The sequence below is a fragment of the Amblyraja radiata genome, chromosome 14, assembly GCF_010909765.2.
Source record: "Amblyraja radiata isolate CabotCenter1 chromosome 14, sAmbRad1.1.pri, whole genome shotgun sequence".
Classification (NCBI taxonomy): domain Eukaryota; kingdom Metazoa; phylum Chordata; class Chondrichthyes; order Rajiformes; family Rajidae; genus Amblyraja; species Amblyraja radiata.
In genome coordinates this window covers 41,228,129-41,255,908 of record NC_045969.1, presented here as the reverse complement: position 1 = coordinate 41,255,908, position 27,780 = coordinate 41,228,129, and the positions used below count along the sequence as shown (strand labels likewise).

At 43.0% G+C, this 27,780-nt stretch overlaps 1 protein-coding gene across 3 annotated transcripts; it reads left to right on the top strand.

Moving 5' to 3' along the window:
• arx (aristaless related homeobox) lies at positions 1-24,038 on the top strand. Of its 3 annotated transcripts, XM_033033177.1 has the most exons (6): positions 1-514; positions 1,968-2,514; positions 3,386-3,431; positions 4,934-5,262; positions 6,708-6,801; positions 9,654-9,755. In XM_033033177.1, exons 1-5 carry the CDS (start codon positions 238-240, stop codon positions 6,751-6,753), a joined length of 1,245 nt encoding a protein of 414 aa, XP_032889068.1. In that variant the 5' UTR covers positions 1-237; the 3' UTR covers positions 6,754-6,801; positions 9,654-9,755. The 3 variants fall into 3 exon arrangements, with proteins under 3 accessions (XP_032889068.1, XP_032889067.1, XP_032889066.1); XM_033033176.1 differs by lacking the exons at positions 6,708-6,801; positions 9,654-9,755 and adding an exon at positions 23,572-24,038; XM_033033175.1 differs by lacking the exon at positions 6,708-6,801 and having other exon boundaries at positions 9,654-10,829.
• Positions 24,039-27,780: the final 3,742 nt, after the last annotated feature.

The window sequence follows — 27,780 nt, the reverse complement described above, 5'->3', positions numbered from 1 at the left end:
CTGTCCACTCCTGGTCAGAACTCTCGGCAGCCGCTCTGCGCTGCTGATCCAAGGGGCAATCGGCCGCTACGACAAGGTTCAGTCCTGCTGAGCTCCAGCTCCGGTTTTCTCCTTCGCCCAAACTTCGAGTTGGAGGAAAGTAAAAAAAAAGTCTCCGCAGACCTCGGCGAGCCAATCGCAGGGGATTTAGCACGTGCATTGGAGAATGGAGAGGAAGGCAATTACAGCCCAATACAAATGTCATTAGTAGCTCGATCAGATCAAGAGCGATCACTGTACAAGTGGGAGAACCGCAGCCTGCGGCAAGCCCGGAGCCAGGCTCGAACCATGACAACTCAGTACAAGGAGGAGATCTGCGCGAGACCCGAGTGCAAAAGTAAATCCCCAACTTTGCTTTCTTCTTACTGCATCGACAGTATACTGGGCAGGAGAAGCCCCTGCAAGATTAGGTGTATCGGAGCACAAGCATTGCCGCTTGTCACAGCCAGAAATGACCCGGACCCAGCGAGTGGAGGTAAGGGTGGTTAGTTCGGCGGGGGGAGGGGTGGAAGCCTTCAATCGATGACAGGACCGCAGACCCAGTCTGCAGTTTCCACCTTTAAAACAGCATATTTCTGCCGCAGAGATGAAAGCGTTGGCCCGCCAACTCCACACCTTGTTTGCGTATTTGCACTAAAAGTTGCCGAACGCGTACAGTAAAACAAAACCTTAAAATACTGTGTAGTTTCCCACAGTCCAAACACCGGCTCGGTCTAGGGATATCTATTACAAGGAATGTTGAAGATTAAATTACAGATTTGGGTACAATGGTGTATTTTACATGTATGTAAAACCGCGGACATGTGTTTAAAGTTATTATTGCATTTGAAAATAGTCGAGTGCTTGCGATTGGTTCTTTCACAAAATAGTCTTAAAAAGGATATCGAATTTCGCCGTTCGCTGTTAAACGAATCCCAATCCCCTAAACTTTCATATATTTATTCCTTATCGCCGATATTTCGTCTGATGTGCATTTTAGACATCAATGGATTGGGATTGCAGGAAGCATTTAGGGATTTATTCTGGATTTCTAAAATCCAGTTTGATTAAAATATAACTGGCATTGTGACATTCAGTATTAATCGTTCTTATTTAGCTAGTCATGAGAAGGGCGGTAAGGAGACGACTTCAGCAAGATGGGTTAGTGGATTAGTGTTTCTCTTATAAAGGTGAGAGTATGGGTATTTCCAGTTCCCATTCTACAACCCCAATTAAATCAGGGCATATAAAAGAATGTACCATATTAGTTGAAATTGAGAATGCATAGTGTAAAATCTGTGGACACTAATGGCCCTTGCAACTCGTTGTTTAGCTGGAGAGTGTTCTGATATGACCGCTCGCGTTCCACATCACTGTTAATCGACTCTCTGCAGAGTTTGCGATGTATTTTCTCTTATGCTTCGTATTATGGAGGGTCTTCGTGGACCAAACTATCCCAAAACAAAAACCGACAATCCCCTAAATTTAGCCATGTATTTAAAGAAGCTTGCTCACGGGATAAGGCGCTGAATTCTTTTTAATAAACCGTTTCGGTGGATGCGCGGTGATGTCCAGATTCTGGCCTTCTCTGCTGGTCTTGCCGTTCTTATTAATTACAGCACACTGTGGGAGTGAGGGCAATTTACATTCATTGTAGCACGTTAATTAGTTGCTCTCTCCCAGATACTCAATCTTCATGAAGCGGAGAGCTTGCCAAATGTTAACCAAAAACCTTTCCCAACATTTTTCAGTTTCAATTGTGACTTCGCGTCCCGGGTAAACCGAGCGCTGGTCGTGTGTTTCAACACGTTGTAACCGAGAGGCGAATAAAGTAATGGGAATTTCGGCAAAGGACGTAAAACGTGACCAATTGATAATTAGCTTGATGTGAGGAAATGTCCGTGATTTAACCAAATGTGTGAATCCATGTGCTTGTTGTATACATCCAGGCTCGCCCAAGGAAAACATGTCGTTTGAAGCCGAGCTCCATCTCCCTCCGAAATTCCGAAGACTATACGGCCACGGAGGAAAAATCCTGGACTCCCGAGGATTTAACGAGATCGGTAATGAGAAACTGGAGAGAGAGCGGTCCTCGGAACCATTCCGAAACACAGACCTGAAGATTAGCCAGGCTCCACAAGTCAGCATCAGTCGCAGCAAGTCCTACAAGGTGAACTTCAGTTTGGCCAAAGCTCAAGGGGACAACGCGCCCAACCTGCCCGACTCCCCGTGGTTGGAGTCGGCGGAAGGGGCCGAGGGCGCCGCGAAAGAGGACGCGGTGGAAGGTGACCTGTCCCCGAAGCTAGTGGAGGAAGCTCAGACAGACGTGGACGTGAAGGACTGCGAGGACAGCTTGTGTTTGTCGGCCGGCAGTGACTCTGAGGAAGGAATGCTAAAGAGAAAGCAGCGGCGGTATAGGACTACATTCACCAGCTACCAGCTGGAAGAACTAGAGCGGGCTTTTCAGAAAACGCACTACCCTGATGTCTTCACCAGGTATCTGCACACCCCACATCAAAATTCATACATACTCACACAAACAAGGGTCTGAAATGCAAGATGACACACTCCCCAGTCTGTGTTTGTTTCCGACCGATTCAAACACTGATGAACAGATTCCTAAATAAAATTAAATGGGCAAATAATTGATAGCGCGAGTCAACACACTGTAGGAAGGCGATAACTTTCCCGTCCCATTTATTCGAGGCTAAAAGGTTTAATTTCACCCTTGAAATTTCAAGGCATCATTCACACGACAGCTCCAACTTGGAATGGGTGAAACTCGTGTGATGTCTTTACTTTTTTGTTGCATTTCTCGGTGGGCGTTATAGAGACCTGACAAATTCTGGTGACCTTCCCATCCGTATGCGAGAGTATACGATGCTGATGGAATTGTTTTGGTTTGAAGCCACTTCTGGCTACTGTGCAGGTGTAATTGTACGATTTGAGCGATAAACAAATTGTTATTGGCTATGTTTACGAAGGGAAAGATTAAAATAAGATTTATCTTGTGTTAATTAAGTTTTAATCACTTTCAATAATTTTGCACTCTGTGGAGCTGACGGGGTTATAACTTTTTTCACATTGCATTGTGCATTCTCCTGAATCATACTGGCGACTGGGCTGAATCCTACATTTTGATAATGTCGGGTATGGCCCGCTTGATTTGTTCCTTGTTTGCACACTCTTTTGCGGCCGCTTTTCTGTGTGTCCCAAGTCAACAGGAAGGATTGGAGAGCCCCTGTAAACGGTTGCTAGGCTATGCCTGCTCTTCTTTTCGCACGTTTAGCTTGTGTTGCCTCAAAAGGTGCAGCGAGACATCGCTGTGTCTACGGTGTATTTAAACTTATTTCTATGTTTTGTGCAGGGAGGAACTGGCAATGCGGCTCGATTTGACGGAAGCCCGGGTGCAAGTAAGTCCTAATCAGTATGTCTGTGTCTAAGTACCCCAAGTCTTCTCTCGGAGTTCCGTTTATTTATTTAGCCGCTGCCTTTATAAAATTGCAGGCCCTCAATGTCATTTGATGTAAGCGTGCATCGATGGAGGTGGTGATTTCAGACCGTGCCAGACGCAGTATACTGCTGTCACACTTTCTACAGATGCGAATGCGAATAATGGGAATACCTTCTTGCCTCGGCAACCGAGTGCATTAAAACGGAGGATTTGAATCCCTTGGCTTTTAGTGAACAGGAGTATGGGAGCGCCAGTGAAGTGCTGTTAAAGTTGATAGGCCTCATACCACGGTGCATTTTCTCTCCGAGTCCCATAACCAAAGCGACGATAAACATTAGAAGCGGTGCCTTATTGCGAACGCGAGGGACATAAAACATATGTTACGAGGTAAAGGCCGGGGAAATCACTTTACAGTTACAACCGAGCGCTGATAAGACCCAATAAATTCCATATGGCTCATTTACTACACAACGAGCTTGTTGCTAATGATGACATTCTCCCTCGATTTGTTGACACGTTGGTCTATTGTCAAATACCCAACGTGACAGACAGCCAAGAATGATTATTTTCCGCTCAGGCAGTCGTGGGAAAGTTAAATAATGTTTCCTCCCCGCCCACCCCCCTCCAAACTTCATTTTCAAAAGCCGGTTTGAACTCAATAAATCTTGCGAAATCTTCTAGTATAAATTCATCACAACACCATTCTCCATCTTTCCTGGGCGTCGTTTGAAGGTCGATTTATCCAAATTAATTAAGGATAATTAAGCGAGGATTGCAGGCATTTTACAGGTTACAATTACGGAATGTCAGGTCCAGTATTATTACCAAGCAGATTATTTTATTGTCATATATATCAAACAGAAATGAAATTCATACTTGCAGCAGCACAACAGAATATGTAAACATAGTACTCTGTAAACAATATAAAGAACGAGAAAAAAAGTTCATCGTGTCTACACACACACACACACACATATATATCAATAATACATTATATATATATATATTTAATACAGTAATACAGTAATACATATAATATACATTATATATATAATGTATTACTGATACAGCCCTCGCAGTTTCAGAGGGGTGTTTCGTATAATCACATCACTAAAATCCATTATTTGGTCGCATTTTGGTGTATTTTCGATTTGTCGTGTGCTGATTTTTTTGGGGAGCGCGAATACAACATACAAGTATTTTGATCTGATGCCTGATTCGGGCGATGTGTATTATGCATGTGCGTGGTGAGGTGTAACTGTTCAGTGATATGTTTACAATAATTCTATAACTATCCCTCCTGTCATCATACGCCTTATTCTTGTTAACGCCGCTAATAAATAATCATTGCAATGTGAGTTTTTACACCTTATTTACTGTAATAATTTAATGTTAGCATATTTTTCCTACAATATTTCGGGATATTTTGTCTACATCGAAGAGTTTCTCCTTTCTTTCCAGGTTTGGTTTCAGAACCGCAGAGCCAAATGGCGAAAGCGAGAGAAAGCCGGAGCGCAGAACCATCCCGGAGGCCTGCAGTTCCCCAGTCCCCTGGGAGCCGGCCACCCGTTGGGACCTTACCTTGACACCAGTCCCTTCGGACACCACCCGAGCCTCGAGTCCGCCTGGTCAGCCGCCGCTGCTGCAGCCGCCGCCGCCGCCGCCTTCCCCGGCCTCCCACCCCCACCTGGCGCGGCGGCTCTCTCTCCCGGTGGAGCCCCGTTGGGCCTCGGCACCTTCCTGGGAGCGGCGATGTTCAGGCATCCTTTCATCGCCCCGCACTTCGGCAGGTAAGAGCTCGGAGCGGGGACCCTCCCCGTTCGCCTCTCCGCGGGCAACAAACAGTAACTTCAATCCCCAAATGCTCAGGCGCAGCGATTCTAGGGGTAGTTAGTCTATTCCCCATCGCCAGGGGAAGCAAAGCGGCAATCTATACCCTTATCAAACGGGAAAAGCCAGTCTCCACATGAGTCAGAGCTGGTGCATAGGTATTTTAAACAAAAATAGCAACAGTGACACACCTGCAGTATTAGAAGTCAGCGAAATAGAATCACTGTGCTTAAAAAAAAACCACTTTCACTGGAAATGGGGCGTTTTTTGCAACATGCGACCATTCTTGCAAATCGCCCGCACGCAATTATAAATGGCAGCAAAGTTCAGAACAAGAGGAACAAACTTAAAATAATCGCCCAGGGGCCATACGTTCACAAGACCAAGCACATCATTGCCGAGGGTGATAATATCTCGTAACAACCCACACTAACAACGTTTTCAACATTCCACGTGTTGGTGTATTTGGGCGAAGCGCATCTTCTAGTTGCCGAGATTAAATATTTTCAGAGCTTTCGGTGACTTGCGCTGTTCAGTGAAAGAAGCCGGGATATGGCCCAGGATACAGCGAGGAGCACCGGAGTTAGGGCGGGATACAACTCCGGGCTTACAGGGGGAGCTGAACTAGGTTCATTTCGTCCATTTCTAAAATGTTTTTTTTTTTTTCATACATGCTCGGTTCTATTCCAATGTTATTCTGAAATTAATGCGCCAGGTTGCATTAAGATTGAAAGCGGAACACAACATTCGCCATCACTAAAAAGGTGCAAAATCTCCCCACAACTTTCATCCGAGATGTAGGTTAGAGTATTCTACTGTAGTTTCTACATTAAATGGTATTATGCAGCGTGGCTGATTATTTCATGGGATTTATTCTTGTTTTAGCACAAACGCGTGCACAGATTCGGAATGAGTTATTCACTTGGACTGCCTTTGGTAAATGGAAATGAAAATCTGAAAATATTTATTCCTTATCCGCTTGCAGTGATTTAACCTGAGGGCTCCGTCTTGTATCGATGAGCTGACGAGGTGTGACAGAGATGTGCAGGAAATAACTGCAGATACTGGTTTACACCAAATATGTTATAAAGTGCTGGAATAACTCAGCGGGCCAGGCAGCATCTGTGGAGAAAAGGAAGAGGTGCTGCCTGACCCGCTGAGTTACTCCAGCATTCTGTGCCTGTCTTCGGTGTGACAAAGAGATTATGAGCGGTACAGATCACTACAGAAACGGGGTGGTGCAGGTGTGTGTGTGTGTGTGTGGCGGGGGGGGGGGGGGGGGGGGGGGGGTAGTGGCGAAGGAAATACCTCGCTCCATCCCACCGGGCCTGTTCAACTTGTCAACATTTGTAATCGTGGCTGCCCGACATCTATGCTGTATTGAAAATGCTCTAATCTTTTGCAGCTCGTGCGGGACGTATTTTAGCATGGATGGGAAATTGATTCTGTAGCAAAGCATAGGGCCACTGATTGGGAGCTCCTACTACTTTTCATTTAAGGTATATGCTCGGTTTGACATTGCAGGGCACGGTTCTTCCAAAACATTTTACTCCCGTGTATAGCTAACTGTGCGGCAGTCACACCGCACTTTGTCAAACGTTCCCTTTGATCAGTTAAGGACCTGTCATGTGCAGAACCCATCATCGTGTTTATATGTATATATTCTACACTTGTTCTCTCTTCTCACTTATCTAGGCAGCACAGTGGCGCAGCGGTAGAGTTGCTGCCTTACAGCGCCAGAGACCCGGGTTAGATCTTGACTACGAGTGCAGTCAGTGTGGAGTTTGCACGTTCTCCCTGTGACCGCGTGGGTTTCCCCCCGGGTGCTCCGGTTTCCTACCACATCCCAAAGACGTACACGGTCGTAAGTTAATTGGCTTCTGTAAATTGTCCTTAGTGTGTAGGATAAAGCTAGTGTGCGGGGTGATCGCTGGTCGGCGTGCACTCGGGCCGGAGGGGCTGTTTCCACGCTGTGTCTCTATACTAAAGTAAACGAAACAAACCCAAAGCCTTTAGGGGTAAGGGCCAACGTTTAGGTGTCTGAGCGGAAAGTCATTCTTGACTGACCGTCGACTTGGAGTGGAGCTGCAGGCCCATGAACCAAGCGAGGACAATCCCATTCCATTGTCTGTGGACGTGAAGCTTCCCATACCTCATCATTAAAACGAGTCCATTACCACGAATACGGGCTCATTACCACGAATGCTGGCTCATCTCGATAACTTTTCACCGCGCCCGGTACAGGCAGTTGCTTCTCTACATTTACTAGATGGAAACAACCTCCATTACAGTTTGCCCCGTTTTCTTCCGTCCCCTGATAAAAAAAAAAGTTTGGCCAAGCAGTCGTTTTAAGATTCTATTAGGTTGGGGTCATCTCTTGGCCAGCTGTATGGGGAGCGCACCTCTCATTAATTCATTAGTTCATAAGTTACAGGAGCAGAATTAAGCCATTCGGCCCATCAAGTCTACAGCGCCTTTTAATCATGGCTGATCTATCTTTCTCTCTCAACCCCATTCTCCCCATAACCCCTGACACCATTACTAATCAAGAATCTGTCAATCGCCACCTTAGAAATATCCATGGACTTGGCCTCCACAGCCGTCTGTTGCAATGCGTTCCACAGATTCATCACCCTCTCACTAAAGAGATTCCTCCTCATCTCCTTTCTAAAGGAACGTCCTTTTATTCCGAGGTTATGGCCTCTGGTCCTAGACTCTCCCACAAGTGGAAACATCCTCTCCACAACCTCCCAACCTGGTGTTTTTGATAGCTAATAAACTATGGCGCGGAGACTAGGCGATCCAAGAGTTCTACCAACCAGGAGAAGTGGGGCCAGACAACCGGTCACAGGTTCACATTTCTGTTTCACACTTTCACCCACATTAGCTGCAACAATGGGTGAATTTCAAGCATTGTAGGCATTCAGATCAGTGGAGCCACAAGAGACCGCAGTTGCTGGAATCTTGAGCAAAACACAAAATGCTGGACCAGGCAGCATCTGGGGGGAGGGAATGACCGACTTATCGAGTCGGGATCCTCCTTCAGATCAATGCCTTGCACTCATTGAGGGAAACTATATAGCTAATGCAAAGTGTATAAGAATCGGGAAGGGAAGGGGGTGGAAATTTTTCATCCAATTATGGAAATTATCCCTTATCTCGATTCTTTAAAAAAAGACTATTTAATAACGTGGTTTATCCGAATATGGAATATGAAGTATAAAATACTAAGCCTATCAATTAAAGTGAAAACAGTCGTGCCTGCTGAAAGTTTCACGAGTGCCATTTATCGAGAAGGGGAAGGATGAAGCTGGGTGGTATACTGTCGAGAGGGGCGAACACGAAGTGGATGATTTAACACTCACAGACACCAGGAATCAATGTCAGTATGTTTATGTGGGCAGAGCACAATGCAATGTTATATCGTATTGTTCCCTAGATGATGTGTGTTCTTGAGGTCACGGTTGTTACATGACTTGCAAAGGTGCTCAATTAAGAAACTGTAGTGTGTGGTCTACAATTGTGACAGATCACTAATACGAAGAGATGGAGCGTTTCAGGACCTGCGTTGAGAGATGGCTGGGCGGCGTGCGTCTTGCACACTGTGCCGGACGGTATAATTGGCCCGCCGACTCTGGCAGCGATATTACCGGGGCTGTAGCGAGGCCTGCTGTAAATTACCCGGCAGCTCACGGTTGCTATATTCCAGTAAAAGCTTCTATTTTTAAACAACGGTAACGTAAATGTAACATTTGGCTTTGTGACATTTATCAACTCTTACTCCTGGAGTAAAGATGTCTCTCGGCTGCAGTTGTCCTTGTTACTTGTCATTCACCAAAGCATTTGCAAAGTTAACAGCAAAGCGATCGACACGCAAAACATATTGGGAGATTCAGGTGTTAGAATCATATCTCAGGCAAATTATTTCCACGTTTCAAAACAAGTGTACTTGCTCGTAGACTGTAATGGAGTTTACAATCGGACATATACATGGCAGGTCTGGCTAGCTGAGTCGTGTGCTACCTGACGCATTGTGTCGCGTACATCCTCATCCACCCTCCTGATTGATACAGATACCATATTCAGCAATAGCCCACTAATTACTAAATTAGCAGATCATACCAGATCCCACCCCACCCCCCTATAAAAACTGAACAAAAGTTACAACCCGAAACGTCACCCATCCCTTTTCTCCAGAGATGCTGCCTGACCTGCTGAGTCACTCCAGCTGAGTTACTCCAGCACTTTGTGTCCAGCTTCGGTAATAAACCAACATCCGCAGTTCCTTCCTGCATATTTGATTTTAAACGCTTTCCCGTTTTGTAATGTCGAAAACCCTTGTCTGTTGCAGGCTCTTCTCGACAGTAGGCCCGTTGACAGGTTCCTCTGGCCCCGCACTGCTGAGACAGGCGGCTCCGGGTGTGGATGGGGCAGTACAAGCCGGCGCCCTGTCCGACCCCGCGGTGGCAGCAGCGGACAGACGAGCGTCCAGTATCGCAGCACTCAGACTCAAAGCCAAGGAGCATGCAGCCCAACTCACGCAGCTCAACATCCTCCCCGCGCCTTCCACCAGCAAGGAAGTGTGCTGAACACCCACCCAACCGCGGAGCTCCACACAGCTTGTTTGTTGACCCAAGACCAAATTCACAAACTGGACCATTTATTCCGCGTTGGATTGAATTACCAGACTTGCATGTTCCTAGAGTCAGTATCTCTCTCATCGCATCAACAGGCCACATTTAAAATCAACACACTTTGACATTCTTCTCGTAATATAGATTTGTGACGTTCCTACCATTCGTGTACATCCTCTGGAAGAGGATCGAGAGGGTGTGGAGTCTATTTAGGGGTATAGCTGATCCTATCACTCACACTTGCTTTCAAACTGCAGGGGTGGATGTAATCGGGCCCGTTTTGCAAAGAGAAAGACATGTATTCAGCACACGCGCATGTAGATTTGACAAATGATAGCTTTCCTGTTTCTAGTCTTGTCGGGGCCGTTGTAAGGGATGCTGTCCCCGATTGAGACGTGTTTGACTTTGGGCGGCGGCGGACATGTGCAGAAACGCTTCGGTTACGCCTGAGATTTTTTTTTAAAGAAACTATTATACGTCAGTGTAGCCAACCAGAGGTTCGCTACTAAACCAAAGGGACAAAATACTGCCAATCCGAGTGGACTGCTTATGTCACTAAACTGTGATCGATTTCTGTACATAATGGTCGCTCTTCAGAATTTCCAAGGAAAATAATTGTACATTTTTTTTTAAAAAACGAAAAATTGCACTCCGTGTGTTGTGAAAGTTTATTCTCTAGAATTACCGAGCAGATCTTATTACAGTGTTGTGGATGCATTAGTTTCCTAGAATAATTATTTATGGACAAACATTTTATTTAACTTATTAACTATAGAGGTTTCGAAATCCTTATAAAAAAAAAACAAGTGGCTACATTAAGTGTATTGTTGTAACTTCTTGCTATGGGCTAGAAGAGCGGGAACGCTCTGAAATAAAATGTTATGCCTAACAAGCTCATTGAAGAAAACGCTTATTCTAAACACTCGAGTATTTTTTTTTAACAAAAAAGATTCCTATCAACCAATAAATTCACTCTTAACCAGTTATGTGTAACCTACTCAACATCAGAACTGGAAACCAAACTTTACCCGTGTCCCGGTTATGTTTGCAGATGTAGTGACATTGTGGATTGTGGTATCCATGTACTTTGTCGGGTCCATGGTTTACAACGCGCCCGCCTTTTTTACAGGTACAATCACACATAGATTCTCACAGACAACGACGGTTCAATTTCAGGTTCGGGCTTCGTTCATTCACAAACTGAGGCTATATGTGCGCATGTGCTGGTCAATTTAAGAAGTCAGTTTAAATACTACTGTACAAAATTTTACAACATAATTAAAATATCTTGTTAATATAGACGTTAAAAAGTACAATAACACAAGGGGATGCTTAACAGCATCACTCTTTGACCCTGAATCTAGTTTGACCTGTTAATATGCATGATAGATTATTATGAACGGGAACAAGATTTACATAAAACTTTCAGCGCAGTCTTCTAACTGTGTTATCAACACGTGATGGCTGAATGCTGTCAAGAATTAAACATGTTTTACAGGCTGACACAACTAACACAAATACATATTTTTCACTCCAAACAAAGTCCATGGAATGACTTGGAAAGATGTATTTGTGTTCGTCCATTTGAACATTCGAGGGGGCGTTTGGTTATTCGCTCCAAATCTCTTTCCAGTTCCAACAAAAGCCACCCATCCCCTCTGCACTTTCTATCCCATAAGCAGCCGTTAGTGTTTGGAGGTTGCTTCAATATGCTTCTCAAAGCACACACCACTGCACGTTGTTAGTTAGCAATTTCCCCATTAAGCGTAATTGGTGGCGATCGTCAGAGTTGCTTTCCAATCGGCGCCGCCTTGTCCAATTAACCCACCCTGGTTTAAAGCGAGCTACGCTGAAAAATCTGTTCACCATGAGCTGCTTCAGATGGGTTCCGTTTACATGTTTCCTGCAGTACAGACCTTGCAGAATATGACACGCGGGAACCAAATCACCTTACAAATACCATCGCTGTCTAGACAATATACCAAATATTGGTTGTTAACATAAACACAAATCCACCCGAAAGCGGGTGAATTGCAAGTACACCGTTCCAAAGTAAAATAAACGAATTTGCAATTTACGTTTAAATAAAAACAGACTGAATCCTCGGATTACAACGGTGAACTGGCTCTGTGCTTCATGAAGTAATATAACCCAGTAATAGCCACTTCATTCTTGTTCAAAGCAAACTAACGAAAGTATCCGCCCAGTTCCCAGCATTATTTCAACCTATTCGTGTTTTTGTTTTCTTTAATAACATTGGATGTAAGTGTTGCATACAGCCCAGTATATATTTTTTTGAATGACTCCTCTCTAGATATAAAGATTACACCAAACAAAATAAACGTGAAATGGTCGGTCGAAGAGGGATAGGCATTTTTATTTTAAAAGTAGAAAACGTTGTTCAGTTGTGGGCTAGCTCGAGAGCACACTGGAAATTATTTGCTATTCTCCGATTCCAAACATCATAGATAGATGCATACATTCTGGAGAGTGGATGCCCTATTCTAGTGAAATTACAATCAATTCATTAATAACCATCCGAATCAGGTAACGGTTAACGCGAGAACATGTCTACTTCGAGTGAGATGGATTTAGATAAAATCCCTACTACATTCCTCTCATTATTTCGTTAATGGACGTTTTTTTGTTTAAGTCATCTATTCCTCCCTGATTTGATCCACTCCATGGTAGTAAATGAAATTGCGTGGAATTACCTGCCGGATTAAAGTTCTCCTAGTCGAATGAAAGCACATCCCTCTCACTGGCTTCGCTTCACAATTAATCCCACCACACAGTCATGGTGCAAACACGGAGATCTGAGACTATTCTTTCAAGTTTCGCAGCTGGTAAAGCAACCATTCTTTGCTAAATATTCACCATAAATATCACACGTTAACAGCCGATGACTCCCATCAAGTCTATATTAAACATTTGACATGTCACGCATGATAAATTCTGAGTGTGTTTGGAAAAAAAAGGCATTAGCAAAGAAACCAATTTCTCCTCATCCAAACCTCCCCAAGTGTTGAATGAGTTCGTTTGAAAGAAGCAGTGAAGCGTATTTAGAGGGTTTTACGAGATTTTCCAGAACGATTTAATCTCATTGTGAACGTTATTAATGAATAGCAACCCAATTTGGCCCTAATATCTGGGAATTCTTGATACAAAACATGATGACGGTGACCTCCCAACCTTAAGCAAACCTCCCCGGCGTTTCTATGCTGCCTTCAGCATCCAGTAAGTCTTTAAGGCGGCATCGCACGGGAGCTAGTTTTCAGCCCCATACGTTTCACTGACAAGCTTCCCGCCATCTGTTCCCCAAAAAACAGCTTTCAGATTTGGAGGTATTTCAAGGAGCGTGATAAGCAGTGTATATAAATGCGTGTACATTTTCCTGTGTGTCCATAGGAAGAAAGCACCGTTGTATATTTATACACCCCTGGAAAATTGTGTTGATTTATGTGCTGGAGGATATGCGACTCGGATCCGATATAGTTTATTTTAAACCTTTCTTAAACCAGATCCCTTAAACCAAAATATTAAAATATACCATATGGGGAATAAACGTTGTGTACAGATGAACATATGGATGAACATTGTACATTCAGTTGAAACGTATTTAACTATCGTCTTATTTTGCTGCCCTTTCCCTTTTTCCTACAGATAGGACACAATAAAATACCTTTTAAGTCGCAGGTTAATATTCTAGTAGTAACTTATCAAACGCCAACCAAATGGAATGCGAGTCCCCTTTATTCCAAGTCTTTTTTTTAAAGCCGGTACCAGAACCAAAGTCCTTTAGGAGGATGTGTGGGGGGTTGGGTGAGATGGGTTTGAGATGGGGGGGAGGGTGGCTAAGGTTCTGCCGTCTTTGGAGTTGCTGAAGTTGTGAAAGAAAGGCGGAAGAAAGCAGCATTGCAAACTGCTAGCACGGTCTTCTTTGGGTTCGCTAATTCCCATCTCTTTGCTCTCATCCAATTAGTGCAGCGTATTAAGCGGTTTATCATCTCATACTCAGCTGTACAAAGAAACAAGCCGAACACTTTGCAACGGACTCTGTTCTCCTTTTACACCCTCAGGTACTTACATATTCTAGTGTGCTATGAATAATAGGGGAATAATAGAACACTAATTCCCTCATCAAAGAACGCCTTGTCTGCGCTTTGGTGAAAACACTATTCCGATAAAAGAAAGCAATAAAGCTTAGCATAACAAAACGAAACCTCCTTATTAGCTTAGTAGTAAATTAATGCAAAACCACTGGTATTCAACCAGGTTTGAAAACAGCCTCCCGCAACTTATAATGCTCTATTGGTGCAGGAATTCAGACTTGAAATTTGAATCAGAGAGATGAGCTAATCTGGTCAATTCCAATCAACGTGTTTTCAAACGGCTGCTGTGATTTAAAGCTATTTATCCCAGATGAAGTGGGATAAATGACCAAAAGCGATGTCCTACGGCAGCAAACCCGAAAATGGACGGGCGGCTAGATATTATGTACAAAATTCCAACAGAATCTGCGAATACTAATGTATGAATGTGGAGCACACGCACGCGTATCATTAAAAGTTTGCTTCCACTCCCTTGCCATGCTGTCCATAATTTATTAACCGTTTTATGTGCATTTTATAGCAATGGGGAATCCCAAGATTGCAGGAAGAGGGTGTGGATACAAGGAACTGCAGCTGCTGGTTCACATAAAAAGGATCCAAAGTGCTGGAGTAACTCAGCGGGTCAAGCAGCATCCCTGGAGAACATGGATCTGAAGAAGGGTCCCGACGCAAAACGTCGCCTATCCATGTTCTCCAGAGATGCTGCTTGCCCCGCTGTTACTCCACAGCTTTGCCATATTTTTATTAACAGGACGAGGAAACATATTTACATGGGAGGAGGAAAGCACATCTTATCGCCTTGCGGAGGCTGCGGCACTTTTTACAATATTTGTTGGGTTTATTTCAAGTATTGAGAATGAGCGGTTTATTTCCTCTTTCTGAAGAAGGGTCTGACCTGAAACGTCGCCTATCCATTCCATCCACAGACGCTGCCAGACCCGTTGAGAAACTTCAGCATTCAATGCTTGACTCAAGATTCCAGCATCTGCAGTTCCTTGTTCTTTTCCCCCCTTCAATGCTTTTTCCATTCAAGGCGGAAAAAAAGTGCGCAAACATTAAATCCAACCCAAGGCGATGCACCTACATTAGTTGCAAGAACGACATATGTTGTGTGGGAATGCCAAAAATTGGTTTTGCAGCAGAGATGCATTTTTGGCATCCGGCATGCTCATCTGCCATAGTCTTCGGAGTTAAAACTTCAATTCCTCAATGTTACGTCAGGGAGGCCACAGAAGTGCTTATGTCACTTACTATCCCGATGGTTGAATTAACATATCAGATTAGTGAAGGAGAGGATATTGCACACAAAGTTATCGAATATCTTATTTTCTTCCAATGTGTGGGGGAAGGGGAATATACAAACGGTGAAGAACAAATCTGACAACTACTTCTTCAGGATTGCATTTAATATCAGGGCTTCTTTTCAATATTGGTCTTACATAATGTGATAACAGTATTCTAATTTATTTGGCACAGGTCTGTGCATGGGGTTAACAATAAAGCTGCTTTTGGTACGGGCCTGTTGGAATGGCCTTCCATATCTCTGTAACTCTCCCCTCCTCCTCCTCTTCCTTGCATATGGCATACTCAGCCTAAAGTAGTTCTATTTGATCTTATTTGATTGTGCCCACCATGTTGATTGCATTCGTCGAAATAGGGCGGACCATGTGAAGGTTGCAATCTCCCACCCCAACTCTCCCCCGACTCAGTCTGAAGAAGGGTCTCGATCTGAAACGTCACCCATTCCTTCTATCCAGCATTTTGTGTCTATCTTCAAGTACGTTGAATGATTGCCCAGAATACCAAGAAGCACTTCTCATGTGCTGGCCCCACTTGGAGAGAGTTAATGAAGAGTTGCTTGTGTGCTCTGATTAGACTGTTTGCATGTGTGGCCAGGTGGGGCTTTAAGTGCTGTCTTTAACAAAATCTCAATATTTTTAAAATCTGAAATTAGTTTGCATTGTGGTTGTAATTGAACAGATTAACCAATGGCTGTGATTGAACCTTTAGTAGTTTGAACTCAGCAATTACTTTATCAACTAGAGTTGGTCATAGGCAAGAACATAGTGCCTAATTGTTTCAATATTGTGATTCTTTATGCATGTGGCATAACATTAGTCCCAGAGTCATCAAGTGTGGAGATTGGGCCCTCCAGCCCAACTTCCACACACCAACCAATATGCCCCATCTGCCTATGTTAGCCCCATATCCTTCTAAACATATCCTACCCATGCATCTATCCAAATGTTTCTTTAAAAGCTGTGATAGTACTTATCTCTTCTGGCAGCTCGTTCCGTATACCTATCACCGTTTGTGTAAAAAAGTTGCCCCTCCCTCAGGTTACTATTAAATCTTTCCCCTCTCATCTTAAATCTATCTGCTCTAGTTCTTGGTTCCCCTACTCTGGAAAAAGACTCTGTGCATTTACCCTGTCTAAACCTCCCATGACTTTATGCACCTATAAGATCATGCCACATTTCCCTACGCTCAATGGAATAGTCATAGCCTGCTCAACCTCTCCCTATAGCTCAGGTCCTCAAGTCCGAGCAACATCCGTGTAAATCTTCTCTGCACCCTTTCCAGCTCAACAACATATCAGGGCAACCAATAATACTCCAAATGTATCCTGAGCAATGTCCTGTACAACTGTGACATAAGTTTCCAACTTCTATACTTTATACCCTGACAAACGAAGGCCCAAATACTGAAAGCTTTCTTGAACACCCTATCTACCTGTGATGCCACTTTCAAAGAATTATGCACCTGTGTTCCTAGATGCCTCTGCCCTCCAACACTCCCCAGAGCCCTGCCATTCATCGTGTGGGCCCTGCCCTGTAGATGTCCTCGAGTAACGTGCATGTAAATTAAATGTAGAAACTGCCTCTATTGAGTCAAAGAGCGACACAGTGTGGAAACAGGCCCTTCGGCCCAACTTGCCCACACCAGCCAACATGTCCCAGCTACACTAGTCCCACCAAATCATTAATGTAGATGAAAAACAGTAACGGGCCAGGCCGCACCACTAGTCACAGGCCTCCAGTCCGAGAAGCAACCTTCCACCATCACCATCTGCTTCCTTCCATGAAGCCAATTTGCTATCCATTCAGCTATATCTCCCAGGATCCCATATGATCTAACCTTCCAGAGCAGCCTACCCGTGTAAAACCTTGTTGAATGCCTTACTGAAATCCATGTATTATCCATGCATTCAACCTATGTTTGAAAGTACAACATGCCTCTTCCAACCTGATTGAGGAGGCTGACTCAAGTAAAAATATTCTCAATTACGTTCACCAATGATGAAATTGTTACTTGATAACCAGTTACCCATTTAGTGTATCAGTCTGTACAGTCCACACTGCACCTTCATCCTGCCAGTTTCTGGTGAACTTACACCCAGTCCAGACCCGACAGGACCTTCACCTTGCCCAGTCCCTACTGTGCCTTCACCTTGCTCAATTCCCACTGTACCTTGACCCTGCCCAATCCCCACAGTGTCTTATGCCCTTCCATTGTTCAGTCCATCTCAATAAGCCCACTCCCACTGACACCATTTCCTAGTCTCGATCTGTAGTAAATGTTTCCTGCCCAATCCCCAGAGCAAATTCCCTTTAACAACCCACCCATATAGTACCTCAATTTTCAAACTCTTTCTTTCCAGAGGATAGTAGCTAATTTACAAACTCTTTCTTTCCAGAGGATAGTAGCTAAACATCTAAAAAAAAAAGTGACTGAAGTTGTAACCTATTCTGTCACTGTGCTGTATGTGAGTTAAGATGATCGGAAGGACAAGGTAATGGGTCCGGTCCTTGAATTACAAATTTTACTTATTTCAATGTATCCAGTGCTTTGTTACTTCATCATTAAACCATCCAATAAATGATTTACTAAAGATTATAATGTTTATACAGTGCATTCAGAAAGCATTCAGACCCCTTCACTTTTTCCACATTTTGTTACGTTACAGCCTTATTCTACAATGGATTAAATTCTTCTTTTTATCATCAATCTACACACAATATTCCATAATAAAAAAGCGAAAACAGGTATTTAGAAATTTTTGCAAAGTAATTAAAAAGAAATAACTGAAATATCACATTTACATAAGTATTCAGACCATTTAATCAGTACTTTGTTGAGGCACCTTTGGCAGCGATTACAGTCTCAAGTCTTCTTGGGTATGATACTACAAGCTTGGTACATCTGTATTTGGGTAATTTCTCCCATTCTTCTCTGCAGATCTTCTCAAACTCTGTCAGGTTGGATGGGGAGCGTTGATGCACAGCTATTTTTAGGTCCCTCCAGAGATGTTCGATCGGGTTCAAGTCCGGGCTCTAGCTGGGCCACTCAAGAACATTCACAGACTTGTCACAAAGCCACTCCTGCATTGTCTTGGCTGTGTGCTTAGGATCATTGTCCTGTTGGAAGGTGAACCTCCGCCCCAGTCTGAGGTCCAGAACGCTCTGGAGCAGGTTTTCATCAAGGATCTCTCTGTATTTTGTTCCGTTCATCTTTCCCTCGATCCTGACTAGTCTCCCAGTTCCTGCCACTGAAAAACATCCCCACAGCATGATGCTGCCACCACCATGCTTCACCGTAGGTATGGTATTGGCCAGGTGACAAGCAGTGCCTGGTTTCCTCCAGACGTGACGCTTAACATTCAGGCCAAAGAGTTCAACCTTGGTTTTATCAGACCAGAGAATCTTGTTTCTCGTGCCTTTTGGCAAACTCCAAGCGGGCTGTCATGTGCCTTTTACTGAGGAGTGGCTTCTGTCTGGCCACTATCATAAAGGCCTGATTGGTGGAGTGCCACAGATATCATTGTCCTTCCGGAAGGTTCTCACATCTCCACAGAGGAGCTCTATCAGAGTGACAGGTGTGTGCCTTTCCAAATCATGTCCAATCAATTTAATTTATCATTGGTGGACTCCAATCAAGTTGTAGAAACATCTCAAGGATAATCAATGGAAACAGGATGAACCTAAGCTCAATTTTGAGTGTCATAGCAAAGGGTCTGAATAGTTTTGTAAATGTGATATTTTAGTTATTTCCTTTTAAATACTTTGCAAAAATTTCTAAACACCTGTTTTCGTTTCTTCATTCTGGGGCATTATAACATATAACCATATAACAATTACAGCACGGAAACAGGCCATCTCGGCCCTACAAGTCCGTGCCGAACAATTATTTTCCCTTAGTCCCACCTGCCTGCACTCATACCATAACCCTCCATTCCCTTCTCATCCATATGCCTATCTAATTTATTTTTAAATGATACCAACGAACCTGCCTCCACCACTTCCACTGGAAGCTCATTCCACACCGCTACCACTCTCTGAGTAAAGAAGTTCCCCCTCATGTTACCCCTAAACTTATGTCCCTTAATTCTGAAGTCATGTCCTCTTGTTTGAATCTTCCCTATTCTCAAAGGGAAAAGCTTGTCCACATCAACTCTGTCTATCCCTCTCATCATTTTAAAGACCTCTATCAAGTCCCCCCTTAACCTTCTGCACTCCAGAGAATAAAGACCTAACTTATTCAACCTTTCTCTGTAACTTAATTGTTGAAACCCAGGCAACATTCTAGTAAATCTCCTCTGTACTCTCTCTATTTTGTTGACTATTGTGTGTAGGTTGATGATAAAAAAAAGAATTCAATCCATTTTAAAATAAAGGGCCTGTCCCACTTATGCGACCTTTACAGGCGACTGCCGGCACTCGTGATAGGTCGCCAAAATTTTCAACGTTGATAATTCAGCGGCGACCAGAAAGACGCTACAACTCTTTGGAGACCTCTCACGACCATAGGAGACCTATCACGACCATAGGAGACCTATCACGACCATACAGTCTGTAAATGTCGCATAAGTGGGACAGGCTCTTAAGTGTGGAAAAAGTGAAGGGGTCTGAATACTTTCTGAATGCATTGTATATTTATAAATTTAATATTTATAAATATTAAAGGACGCATCCGAAACAACGGCTGTCCTCTTTCATGAGTATGGTGGTGCAGGAATCAAGATAATCTGCCTAAAAATATTATCATAAAGGAATATTCCCAGTACATTTTGTTTTGCTTATCTCTACGTATTTGTGTGGATGTGTACGTATGTGAGTGTTGTTTGTCCCCGTTTGGTTCCGACCTGATTCGGGTGGGTTGAAGGTGGGTAAGGGTAAGGGCTTTGAGTGTCGCTTACATACTGTTGCACAATTATGCCTTGAGTGTCACTGTCTGTTATCATTGTATGTATGCAATTTGATGTGAAATTCAAATAAAAAGATTTCAAACTAATAAAGGAATATTGCTATGTCATAGAGTCATAGAGTGAAACAGTATGGAAACTTGCCCTTTGGCCCAACTTGCCCATACTGGCCAACTTGTCCCAGCTACACTAGTCCCACCTGCCTGCACTTGGTCCATATCTTTCCAATCTTGTCCTATCCATGTACCTGTACCTTAAATGTTAGGATAGTCCCAGCCTCAACTACCTCCTCTGGCAGCTTGTTCCATACACCCATCTTCTGTGTGAAAACGCTACCCCTCAGATTCCTATTAAATCTTTTCCCCTTCACCTTGAACCTATTTCCTCTGGTCCTAGATTTCCCAACTCTGAGCAAGAGATTCTGCGCATCTATACCAATCCATTACTCGCATGAATATTGCTATGTGACCCTCTACTTATCACCATTCCTCAAGATAAGGCAACCACTTTTACATGACAAAATTAAGATTTTGTTGTTTTAAATGTATTTTTACTAACTTTTGAAATATGCTAACAACTTTTACCAGTTTAAACTTAGATTTTTCCTTTAAGATAGTAAAAACTAATTGTAATATGAAAGCCATTCCTAATCAGCCCCTACTTTAGCACTATTCAAACTGCTCCAGCACCTACGCAATTGCTGATCAGCACTTTTGGATTGACATATGTATATCAGACCTGCTTCCAATTCACATCAAGATCTGTGCGTAAAACATCTTCAACATAGGAAAAGATCACAAAAATGCACTAACCGTAAGATATGGCCAGAAACGTCAATGTCAGGTCTTCATGCACCTTCAATAGAGGTGTGAACAAATGCTATGAAAGTGTTCTTTTGTTTTTGCACTGGTTGAGATAATCTTTCCAAACCTGGAAGACTTTGGTCAGGCTTACATTGGCAGTAGGTAGTGTTATGAATCCGCACCATTAACCCTTTCGATGCCATTACATCTAGATGAGTCTTTACAGCACTTTAAACTAATTCTGTGATGTCCTTCTCTGAAGGTTTATCATCAAAGAGGAAGAAGTATTCTTAACCCTTTGTGATTATATGTAACCCAATTCTTTAGATATATCCTGCAAAATTTCCATTATTCTCCATTTAGAAATTTGAGAGTAAGAGTCCCCAACTGGAAGTTTACAGAGCACAAATTTATCTTGGTCAACATTTTGGTCTAAAAGGTGACAGGAATGTTTTCTGCTTTTCTCAGTTGTTAAGGGACCGTCTTTGTCCTTGTAAATTGAACGGGCAGAAGGAGCCAACCATGATATTGTTATATACTCAGCTTACTTCAGAAATTTTACATGGTAAACAAATCATATAAGAATGATGGATGGCCAGGAAGATGAGCAAAGTATTTAATCAACACAAAGAAACAAAGGAATTTCAATCAATCCTGGAGTTTTACAAAAATATGTTTCTGAAGCAGAAGTTCAAAAACACCCCCCTACAAGTTATTCAGCTGTCTTGCTCAGGAGACTGTTTCACTGAAAATAATTACAGCAAAGCTGACTTTCACATGGAAATTTGTCATGAACATTTCTCGTTCCTGCCATTAAGTTCATGAAAAGAATCACCATTGTGCCTTTCTGCCACAACTTTATTGCCAAATAATTGTGTTTGCACTAATCTATTTAAATTTGAATATTACTACTTTTATCCATATTCACATAAATAAGTTCATTAAAAGACCTGACAAAAATTCCAGTTATTGTGTCGTCCGTTAGATTTTTTTTTAAATGTTTGTTAATTGCCAACTTATATAAATCGACTTGCAGCCAATACCAGCTTTGACATTCATAATGGATCATTAAGGGTTGGAAGGTTGTTTGAAATTATGACTCAATTCAACGTGGTCTGGAAGACAAATATGTTAAAAATGTCCCCCCCCCCCCCTGATTTCTAAAGCATTTGAGAGAATCGAAAATTGCAAATATAATTTTGGTAAGACAAAATTTGACACAAAAGCTGTGGTTCTCAGACATTCTGAGTGGTCTTTTGCAGCGGATGAATAATTTATAATAACTTCCTGGGTTACTGATGCCAACTTGTTCATGCCGTCCATTATGTCCCATTTACAATAGTCCCACTTGTCTATGTTTGGCCCATATCCCTCTAAAACCATCCTATCCATGTACCTGTCAAAATGTCCTTTAAAGGTTATCATAGTATCTGCCTCAACTACTTCCTCTGGCAGCTTGTTCCATATAACCACCACCATCTGAGTGAATTTGTTGACCCTCAGGTTTCCTTTCTGTTATTAACATTGATCATAATGAATAATTCATTTTTTTTTTTTTTAGAGGGGAGGCACAGTGGTAGAGTTGCTGGCTTACAGTGCCAGGGATATGGGTTTGATCCTGATTACGGGTGCTGTCTGTATGGAGTTTGTCTGTTCTCCTTGTGGCTACGTGGGTTTTCTCTGGTTTCTCCGGTTTCCTCCCACACTCCAAGGACGTGCAGGTTGTGGGTTGGTTAGCTTTGATAAAAATTGTAAATTGTGTCTATTGTCTAGTGTGCGGGGTTATTGTCGGTCAGCATGGGCTCGATGGGCCGAGGGGCCTGTTTCCACGCTGTATCTTAAAACTAAAGTAAACTAAACTAAGATGCTGCCTGACCCATTGAGTTAATCCAGCATTTGATGTCACATCCTTCAGTAAAATTGTAAATTGTCCATTGTGTGTAGGATAGTGCTGGTGTATAGGGTGACCGATGGTCGATGCGGACTCGGTGGGCCAAAGGGCCTGTTTCCACACTGTAGCTCTAAAGCCTAAAACAGCACCAGAGACCCGGGTTCAATCCTGACTATGGGTGCTGTCTGTACAGAGTTTGTACATTCTACCTGTAACTGTGGGTTTTCTCCAGTCACTCAAAGACATACAGGTTTGTAAGTTGATCTGGCTATGGTAAGAATTATAAATTGTCCCCAGTGTGTAGGATAGCGTTAGTATACAGGGATCGCTGGTCGGCACGCTCTGGGTGGGACAAAGGGCCTGTTTTCATGCAGTATCTCTAATCTAAACAAAAAATGGGTTTTTCTTTTTAAATGGAACCAATCCTTTTGTATTTTCTCTCATGCTTTGGTTGTTTTCAGAAAACTGATTAGCTTAGCACAGAACACAATATTAAGTAAAGTAAATATGTCATTCTGTAAAGTGAATCCTGATCTATTACCATGTAAGACTGTTGAGATTTTAGATGACTATTACAATTCACTGACTTAGCCTTGTAGCTAACTTCCACTGAATTCTGCCTTGTAGGTTTTGGACCACAAGTGGATCAAGGACAGGACAATCAGAGGAGTTGTTCGAAGTCCCGTCCCACTGCTACAATGCACCCGAGTCAAGAAAACTGCTGCAAAGTTTTATTCTTATTTAGAAATTCCTTTTTTGGTTCACGCCTTCTCACCTTTGGTGTTTTCTTTCTGCTTTTCATCACCGCATTCATCTCGTTTGGATGGAGTTCAAGACTCGATTCTTCTTATCATATTCCTGTCCCCAGTCTGAAGCTCATATTTATTCTTCCAACACATTGGTAACCATTGTATTTTACTAGTTCCATTTTATAAAGCACTTTGAGACATTATCTGCATGTTAAGTGCTATTTAAGTACAAGTTGTTTTCTCCAAATCTCAGCTATCCTTTGAGACGGATGCATAGAGTACTCCTCATGAAAATTGGTATGCATCATTATCTGCCCATTTGTAATAAACCAAAGGTGAAGTCTATGATTATTTTATGAATCCATCGAACACCCATAACGCATAGATCATGCAGGGGGACGAGGAAAAATAAGGGGTGATTAACTGTTGATGCCATAGAATAGGAGCAAGTTTTTAAAGTAGTGGGAAGGAAAGTTTAGGTAGAGTACTTGAGTGATTAGACCCTTAAAGACCACTGGAGTGAAGAACAGGAAGATAAGCCAGTCTGAAGAATAAACTACATGGGGTCACAGGAGGTTTGTGGGCAGTTTAAAGAGTGGAAGAAATTGTACGTTTGGCAATTCCTCTAATGAATTTAAAAGTTGAGGGTATGAAATTAAATTTTGTTGTGCTAGGATTTAAAGAGTATTTCTGGAGCTGCTCTATGAACTGCTTCAGATCCCAGCATCTGCTGTCTCTGCTTTATGGAGTAAATGTCCACTGTTTCTATTACTACAACAACTTGCTTCCATATGCCCTCATAAAATAGAATACAATGTGAAGGAGACCAATGGCAACTGAAAAGAGGAGAAACCAGGTGAGAGTTTGAATCAGTGAGATACAGGATATAGATCAGTTGGAAAGGTGGACAAAGGAATGGCAAATGAAATGGAACTCGTGACAAGTGTTAGGTGCTGTGATTTGGAATGGCAAACTAGAGCAGAACTTACACAGTCAATGGTGGAGCCCTGGAAAATGTTGCTGGACAGGGAGATCTGGGCGTACAGGCTCGTGGTTGCCTGAAAATGACGTGTCAGGTGGACAAGGTGGTGAAGAAGGCGTTTGGAATTCTTGCCTTCATTGGGAAGAGTATTGAGTTGGGACATCATGATGAAGCTGCATGAGTCGCTGGTGCGTCCACACTTGGAGTACAGTGTGCAGTTCTGATCAGTCAGCTATCGGAAGGATGTCATTAAGTTAGAAAAGGTGCAGAACAGATTCACAGAACAGATGTATAAAATCATGAGAGTAATAGCTCGGGTAGATGCACAGAGTCTCTTGCCCAGATTAGGTGAATCGAGGACCAGAGGACATAGGTTTATGGTGAAGGGGAAAAGATTTAATAGGAATCTGAGAGGCAACCTTTTCACACAAAGGGTGGTGGGTGTAAGGAACAAGCTGCCAGAGGAGGTGGTTGAGGCAGGGACTATCCCAACATTTATGAAACAGATAGGTACATGGATAGGACAGGTTTGGAGGGATATGGACCAAACGCGGGCAGGTGGGACTAGTGTAGCTGGGACACGTTGGTCGGTGTGGGCAAGGTGGGCTGAAGGGGCTGTTTCCACACTGCATCACACCATGACCAGAATGTTGCCTAGGCTTGTGGGTTTGAGTTATAGGAAGGGGCTGGATTCCATTGGACCGCAGGAGGCTGAGCGGTGTCCTTATCAATGTGTACAAGATCATGTGGGGCACTAGATAATGTGATCGCCGCTCATGGTAAAACTAGAGGGTATAGACTTAAGGTGAGAGGACAGAGATTTAAGAGAGACCTTGGGCAACATTTTCACTCAGTAGGTAGCCCATATCTGGAATGAGCTGCCAGAGGAAGCTATATAAACAGATACAATTCTGGCTTTTTTAAATATATTTTGACAGATATATAGATAGGAATGGATTGGAGAGCTATGGGCTAAATGCAGGCAAATGGTACTAACTCAGTATGTTAACTAGATTGGCACAGACAAGGTGGGCTGAAGGGCCTGTCATCATCATCATCGACGGTCACTCTAAACGAGTATGACTGTCTTCTTTTGGGAGGAAGCTTGTGCGTGACTTTGTTTAACGTGGGGAGACTGGTGCACAGATGGCCACCACATGGCTTTTGACAGATCTGGGTCAGGATCCAGTGGCATGGAGTACAAGATGGCCGGGGACCCTTTTCTGCTGCAGCCTTCATCCGCCTTCCCACCGTAGTGACGAGTCTGACTAAAGTCAGTCATCATCCTCCGCCTGTTCCACCGTTGAGGTAAACACACACACATACGAACATGCACACACCCTAACATGCACACACCCTAACATACACACACACACAGAAATATGCACATGCACAGAAATATGCACACGCACAGAAATATGCACACGCACAGAAATATGCACACGCACGCACACACACAGAGAAATATGCACACGCACAGAAACATGCACACACACACACACACACACACACGCACGCACGCACGCACGCACGCACACACACACACACACACACACACACACACACACCAACAAATATAGGATCACAAAGCATCGACGTTCTGCAGTCAACACAAAGAGTTGATATTGGATGCTACAGGTAGTCCACCAAAGAGCCCACGGTACCACTCAATATAGATAGATAATGGGATGTAAATGTTCCATTTAGTCATCTTGCATGTCCCAAGCAAAGATTTAGAGTGGTGCCCTGGGGGCCTGTATACATACTGCATAATTCTACGATTCTATAGGGGTGGGGTTTCATGAATCTCCTCCGCATGTGCAAAAATACAAAATAAATGTTAGTTATAACCATAACTTTAACTCCAGGCTATATCCATACCTCTCTGAATAAAATATAACCTGGAATAAAATTATATTCTCTACGCTTACTAAGTACAGGCTTTAAATATACAGTAACCTTGCATAACCTGCAACAGCATCTTATTTCTAAAGCCTCTAAGAACAAGCTGACTTGAAATCGTGTATGACTGTAACCAGGTTCAGAGAGAGGTGCCTCATTTGATAAGTGCAGTAGTAACCGTTGCTTTACAGATTACTGCTCAATATCCATCTCTGAGTCACGGACGTGAATCTCCAACAAGCAGTATCACTGCATAACTTCATGCTCTGGAACACATTTGTGCATTTATTCAGATCAATATAAAGATGTTTTTTACCTATGCAAATTTGGAAATGCTCCCTGTACTGCTCTGCGTTGGAAACTTGTCGATGTAGCAGGTTTGTCTGAAGAAGGATGGATGCTGCTTGACCCGCTGGGTTACTCCAGCACTTTGAGTCTTTCCGATGAAGCAGGTGAGAAGTATTTGGGAATTTTCCCATTATATTATTGAACAAACTTAATATCCCATTCAACAAATCATGAAGAGGAAGTCTGATGATGCAAATTATTTGATCATCAGCTTCAAACGTGAGAAAAGCTAAGATATATATACTTTTTGTTAGAAAATTGTGGAGGTAAACATCAGATTGGATTGTTGATGTCTTCACAACTGCTTGTGGATCATAACAGTGTCCCTCTCTTTGGGAGGGTCTAGATGTATGTTGCATCCTCTAGATTCTGATACCTGGAAGTAGCAGCAACTTCACACAAAATACTTGAAATTGGGAACATACCAAAGCAACAAAATGCTGTAGTAACTCAACGAGTCAGGCAGCATCTTTGGAGAACATGGACAAGCGACGTTTCAAGATTCATTCGTCTGATGAAAGGTCCCAATCCAAAACATTGCCCTAACCATGTTCTCCAGAGATGCTGCCTGACCCACTGAGTTACTCCAGCACTTTGTGTATTTTTTGGCAAACCAGCATCTACAGTTCCTTGTGTCTCCAAATACCAAGCAATGACTATTTTTCCTGTGTGGTATTCAGAAATGTATGTATTTGCATCTTTCTTCTCGTGTCTCACTGCAGACGATACAAAGTCGAAGCGGTGAAGTATTTTACAGATGTTATTTCATTCAGTGCATTCTGCCGTGGATTGGAAATGTTTTACAGCACCAGTTAAAGAATGAAAGGTGAATAGAATGATAGGTGATAAAAGACC